Below are 6,321 nucleotides of genomic sequence, written 5' to 3' on the forward strand. Positions count from 1 at the left end.
GCTGTTACTGCAACGCAAAGTGCAGCACACAGACAATCTTGGACGAGCATCTGAAGACACACGACGAGGGCAAACCGTACGCATGCATGGCGTGTGGGAAGGATTTCACCCGCCGCTACCATCTGGACCGGCATGAGAAGCACACCAAGTGTGGTATGGTCCCGAAAGAGGTGGAAGTCTTACCGTGCGAGGTTTGTGGCAAACAATTTACACGCATTGACAATCTGCGCGAGCATTTGCGTTCGCATATGGGCAAGGGAGCGCGTAAACGTGATTACCAGTGTCCGTACTGTTCGAAGTCGTTCTACGGGTCATCACTGCTAAACATACACATTCGCACGCACACGGGCGAGAAACCGTTTCCGTGCGATCTGTGCCCGATGTCGTTTCCGTCCACGGGAGCGCTACGAAAGCATCGGCGCAAGCACACCGGCGAACGGCCGTACCGTTGTGACGAGTGTACGGCAACGTTTGCTGCGCGTGAAACGCTTAACCGGCACCGGAAAACGCACACCGGCGAAAAACCGCACGAGTGTCAGGAGTGCGGCAAACGGTTCATCCAGGCCACGCAGCTACGAACGCACATGCTCAACCACAGTGGCGGCAATGCGTTCGAGTGCAGCGAGTGTGACGAAACGTTTAACCGGAAGGCCCGACTGAACGACCACATCAAGTTCATGCACAAGGGAGAGCAACCGTTCGAGTGTGACAAATGCCCAAAAACGTTCTTTCGCAAGGATGATCTAACACGCCACGAGCTGATCCATTTGGACGTGAAACGTGAGTTGACTTTTTGTTGGCGATCAATGCTTGGAGTGATGCTTTATTATGTTTCTTCTACCTTTCCAGCATACGAGTGTTTGGTGTGTAGAAAATTTTTTACGACCAAAAACGCTATCGTGTTGCACCAGCGGACGCACACGGAAGAAAATCCGGTGCAGTGCAAAGTTTGCTCGGGAACGTTCAAGCGGTCCGACTGCTTGATGCGACATATGCGCACAAAACACCGGTAAGTGATATGGGTTAATTCGCAAACACTTAAATCGCTTACTTTGCGATTAAGTTAATACTTGTTGGTTAACTTCAAATCTAAGAGACTTAAAATAATTGTATATTGGAAAATATTCGATGCGATAAAAATGGATTATATAAGCTTGTTCTGCTGGTTTGTTTTGGGTCTACAAGATAATGTTTTCACCTACATTGGGAACCTCATTGGCATGCTACAGCATGTAGAGCAGAAGCTGCTGATCGATGAACACCATAGAAACCGCACCGTTTGAACTAGTATAAAATTTATATTATATCCTTTCCTGGGATTGTTTTATTTAGGTTTATAAATTGCCGGCAAAAATACTATGTTCAAATTGACCACAAACGTTTTTGAGCTATGATGTTTTCTAACTTTTAATCATACTTTGGAGATTACCACGTATTGCGAGTACTGCACTATTTCGCTGTTTTGGCCTGTAATTTTGGATTGGAGTTTATCATGGACTTCCAGTAAAGTTTACGGTAAAGTAGATACTTCTAATAATAGATTTATTCAAAGAAATCTATTTTTTTCAACATAATTAGGAGCCTCCCATGTTAATTCATTTGTGTGATACGAAAATGATTTTTTTTTTAACGTGTACTGAATAAATGGTTTTCTTACCGTTTTTCACAAACAGTGATTATTTGGAAAAAATAATCGACGATACGGAGAAAGAGAAGATGGAAAAGCTGATGGCAAAGCGGGAAGCGGAAAAGGAAGCAACGGTGGAAATAGACGGTGCCGTCTACCAGATCACCACGATGGAGGATGGCCCCGCAAAAGAGGACGTCTACAGCACCAACCAAACGGTGGAAATGTTCGAAGTGGTAGAAATCCCGGCAAGCAATTCAAGCATGCCGCCAACCACATCGGTCCCATACGAACTGATACCGATCGTGGATGACACGGGTGCAGTTTTGGGCGAGAACGGTATAGTCGAGTTTATCGACTTGTCAAATGCAGCCCCGATACAGCCAAATGTTGCGACTATTAAAAAGGAAGTTGATTCGCTTAACAAATCCAAATCACCGGCAACGGCGACTGTCACTGCTCGACCAACACCAGCGGAACCGATCGTTACAAAGAAGGTCGATAAAATGGCGCATGAGGACAAATCGCCCAAGAAGAACGTTACAAGCTCCACAAAACCAACCGGCAGCAGCAGTGGTACGATGAAACTGAAGTTGGAAGATGCACCGATGCGTTCGCCAAAAGAATCACCGCCGAAAGCGGTCGCAAAGGTAACGAAAGAGATTCCCCGCACGAAGGAGGAACCCACCAAACAGGTAAAGCCGGTCACACTACCGACAGCAACAACCCGCCCGAAAGAAGCTAAAGCAAAGGTGATGGATGAGGTGAAAGTGAAGCGCAAACGTGAATCAAAAACGATCGGTTCGAAGCGTGCGCGCACGGATGAAGACACTATACCGATCTTCCTGAGCGATGATATGTTGGAGCGCAAAATTTCTGAACTGCTGCAGATGTTGATGGGGGATGAGATGTTGCGCAGTTTCGGCTGGCCGAAAGCACCGGTCGAGGAGGTGCTCGGGCGCGTTATTATGGGCTGCGGCCATCAGCCGGCAAAGGGTGAAGAGGTCGGTGATCATACGACGCGTATGCGCGAGAACACAAAGATTCTGTTTTCCGTCACGATGGACGATGAAGATATACGATCCTTGTTGAACAACCACACGGTTGATGAAGTTATCATGCACGTGTTAAAAAATAAATAGTCCAGCAATATTGGGAGCACAATATCGGCTCGATGAATGCGGGGGCTCTTCTCAAAAAGCCTCGATTTGTTGATCTTCCGAGGTATCCGAGGTGCAATGGATTGAAGTTTGGCTAACTCCACACACAATAACGGCAATTTGTGGCCTTCTAAAGACCTTATACAGCAGTAAGGTTAGAGTATTCTTTTATTAACCTTTAAAGATTTAACAATGTTTTAATTATGCACGATTATATTGATAAGAGTATACAATAAACACGAACTGAGCTAATTCCACAGGCGAAAGAGAAAGTTTGTTGGAATGTTTCGCAAAATGGTGTATAAATCACAGATTTTACAGGATTTTATTCAATTAGCCAGATTAGCCAGTGGGAAAAGAAACCATTTCTTTTAAGCTTTGGCATTCGGTTGCGGTATATTTGCTTCGCTACATGAACTTCAACGCAAGCATGCCTGCGAGTATAACCACCTCCATTACGATGATCATGATCAAGATGAGCTTATTGTACAGCACGTTACGTTTCATCGCACGGATGATGGCACCGGATTTGCTAAGATCGTCATTGGCGCTCTCCAGACGACGTTGGCTACGTAGCAGAGATTCGCGCTGCACTTCAAGTTCGTTAATTACCTAAAATAAATGAGTGGGTAAGTAAGTGGGTTGCGATGTAATGAAAGCACTACTCACTTCATGACCCGTATGTTCCGTCTCGATGGCAATCTGATTCGAACGGGCCAGACTGGCAGACGTTCGTTCTAATATTTGCCGGCCCTGTAGAACCTGCTGCCGGTGATGATCGTTCCAGTCAAAATCGGCCATCCTGCTTGATCAAATTGTGTTGTTTTATCCAGCAGATTGGTGTAGAAATGCGTCGAAGTTGTACTGCTTTGTTATTGTTTCGGAACGTTTGTATACTTTCGTTTGTCACCCTGTGCTGTCACAGAAGTGATGTTTGCACGTCAATTTCATTCGTCGATGTTTGTGTAGGAAAAGATGTTTAATACATTATCGTAAGTAATTAACAGTGTACAAGCGTTTTAATGAATAAAGCCGAGGCACAAGTTGCTAAAGAAACTTTCATTCAACGGAAAATGTTTATATCCGTTTTATTTGTTTGTGTTTGTGTCCGTTTTATTCATATAGCGAAATAAAGCCTTTTCAACTGTTTCAACGATTGTCTTCCATCTCGCTCATCGCTGTCATACAAACTATGGGCAAATATGTAGTTCAAAACGACCACATTGAACAGTGTAGCCGAACAATTTGGTCAAAACATTAACAGCCTGTCAACGTGTGTTCGTGATGAAATATCCATTTTTCAATCCCATTTGATTAAAACTCACACTCAGCCGCACACACACATCGAAGGTACGTAAAAAGGTGTGTGCACTGTGTAGTGTATTTTCCCACCGCCCAAGCAAGGTAGAAAACTGTGCACTACGTGTGGAAAGTTCACAGTCAAGTGATTCGCTGCCGGAACGAGTTGGGTTTTTCGTGCACGCGGTGCCGGAATACTGCTTTATCCGACAAAAGGTATTAAAACCGTCTCCATCGGTGCCGTTGTGGTGTTGTGGGGAGTGCAAGCATAGCAAGGGAAACGTGTGCAAAAGTGCTACTGCTCCACTGTTCACTCCAACAGCAACAGCAAAGATTGCTCCAATTTGTGGCTGTGATCTAATTTTGTCTCCCAGTTTCATCAATGGATTAAAATCTGGTCGCACGCAGTGAAGACCCAAGTTAGAAAAGACTGTTCATACGGTTTTTTTTATGGCTGCCTCTGTTTTACCTCCGTAGCAGTTTTCGGTTCAATGAATCGGCTTTGGTTGTGTGGGAAGTGTGTGAAATAGGCACCAGGAACAGGAAAAGACATCGCATTCATTTTTGTTTTTTTAGTTGCAGTTTTAGTGTGGTAAGATTTCTTTTCTTCTATCTTCTTCACGGTTGTTTTAAAGTCCGGAAAGTGTGCGTGTGTGTGCAACATACGGCAAAAGAAGAATTTTCTCTCCCTTGTGGGTACGGTGGGACCGTTGTCCAAAAATAATACTCGCCTCAACCGTATGTGTATTTTTCGCTGCACACACGCTAGTTTGTTTGTAGTTGAAGAGTGCAGATCTACCGTGCATGGGGTGCGCGCGTGTGTGTGTGTGTGGCGCTATCGTGTTACCGTATCGAAGTATGCGTTAATCGTTCCATTTTCGGGTGTGAATATTGTACTGGCATGTGCGAAGAACCATGAATGATTTGGTGTACGGGTGTGTGCGTGCGTGTGAGAATGAATATTTATGTGAACATAACTCGACGTCGGGGAACATCTTTACCATACAATGCACATTTCCCACCATTTGGACTGCATCGTGTCGGTGTTGACTTCACCTGCAAATGCAGTGGTAGTGTGTTAGTGAGGCGGTGTTCAACAATTGAGCAAGGGTTTTAATCAAACAGCAAAAAGAAGCGGGAAGCCGTGCGCGTGAATAAAACCAGGTGCGCGCGTGCGTTTCGTAAATAGAAGTAATAATAATGACAGTGGACAACTCGGCGGATGGAGAATAATTTCCGGTTTGTGGTAAAGATGGAACCACCTCCTACGCGCTTTGTGCTAAATAAATGTTCCAAATGTTATTTTCATCTATTTTTATATTCTCTTACGTGTGTGTGTTTGTGTGTTTGTGTGCTTTTTAACATAATTTTATTCTACCTACTTAAGTTATATCACATGCTGCAGAGTACAACTGCTTCAACTTGCCGGCAGGCTTTTGGTGTGTATACTTTGATCTCCAACGGAAGTGAAATCGATAGCCGTGGGGTTGATATAAAGTGAGAACAAGCTGTTGAGAATGCAGTAATTATCGTCGGTGTATCCAAGCAACTCGTCCGCGTTCCTTTTTTTATTAATAAAACACCACCGCGATGTTACAGTGTCGATGGTTGTTCATGTATAACGCCACTTGCTAATTTCGTCACCGGCGCCTAACCCTGGCACTGTGCGCTTGTGTGCGTTTTGGTGAGTGCGGTTGAAATTTTCTTTTTATGCCTAAGGACGGGTCGTATTGCTTGAATATATTGGAACCGAAAGGTACAATGAATATTAGTTTTTGGGGGCAACAATTTTCATCACAAAATTTCACTACACAGGGAAAAGCAAACGTAGCAGCAGCAACATCAACTGATCAAGTGAAAACAAGTGTCCAGTGTGTGTTTTTGACAGGACATGAGATAGTGCGCACGTCCAGCTGGCAAGTGTTGTGCTGTACTACATTCATCATAGTAGTCGATTTGCCGGGTTTGTTCTCAGTGTTTAACATTCGTCGAATCGAACACAGTACCCAGTTGCGAGTTGTCCAAATTTATCCCATCCCGGCCCACTGAGGGATTCTGACCTACAGTGTTGTTAGAAAAAGCGGCAGACCACAACCCAAGAAAACGGTGGGAATTCAACCTCTATCGGAGCGATCTAAGTAGCAGCAGTAGCAGCTTCCCGGACAAACCAGAGCCGGGGTTCGTACTCACGAGCCAACTACCAACCATCCAGTCGTAAAGAACCAGCAGCTGCAA

General features: G+C 44.7%; 1 protein-coding gene across 1 annotated transcript; it reads right to left on the minus strand.

Moving 5' to 3' along the window:
* Positions 1 to 3,195: 3,195 nt before the first annotated feature.
* On the minus strand, positions 3,196 to 3,588 carry LOC128707844 (uncharacterized). Its single transcript, XM_053802803.1, has 2 exons — positions 3,457 to 3,588; positions 3,196 to 3,399 (listed from the first exon to the last, which is right to left on the minus strand). Exons 1-2 carry the CDS (start codon positions 3,586 to 3,588, stop codon positions 3,196 to 3,198), a joined length of 336 nt encoding a protein of 111 aa, XP_053658778.1.
* Positions 3,589 to 6,321: the final 2,733 nt, after the last annotated feature.

The sequence above is a fragment of the Anopheles marshallii genome, chromosome 2, assembly GCF_943734725.1.
Source record: "Anopheles marshallii chromosome 2, idAnoMarsDA_429_01, whole genome shotgun sequence".
Lineage (NCBI taxonomy): Eukaryota > Metazoa > Arthropoda > Insecta > Diptera > Culicidae > Anopheles > Anopheles marshallii.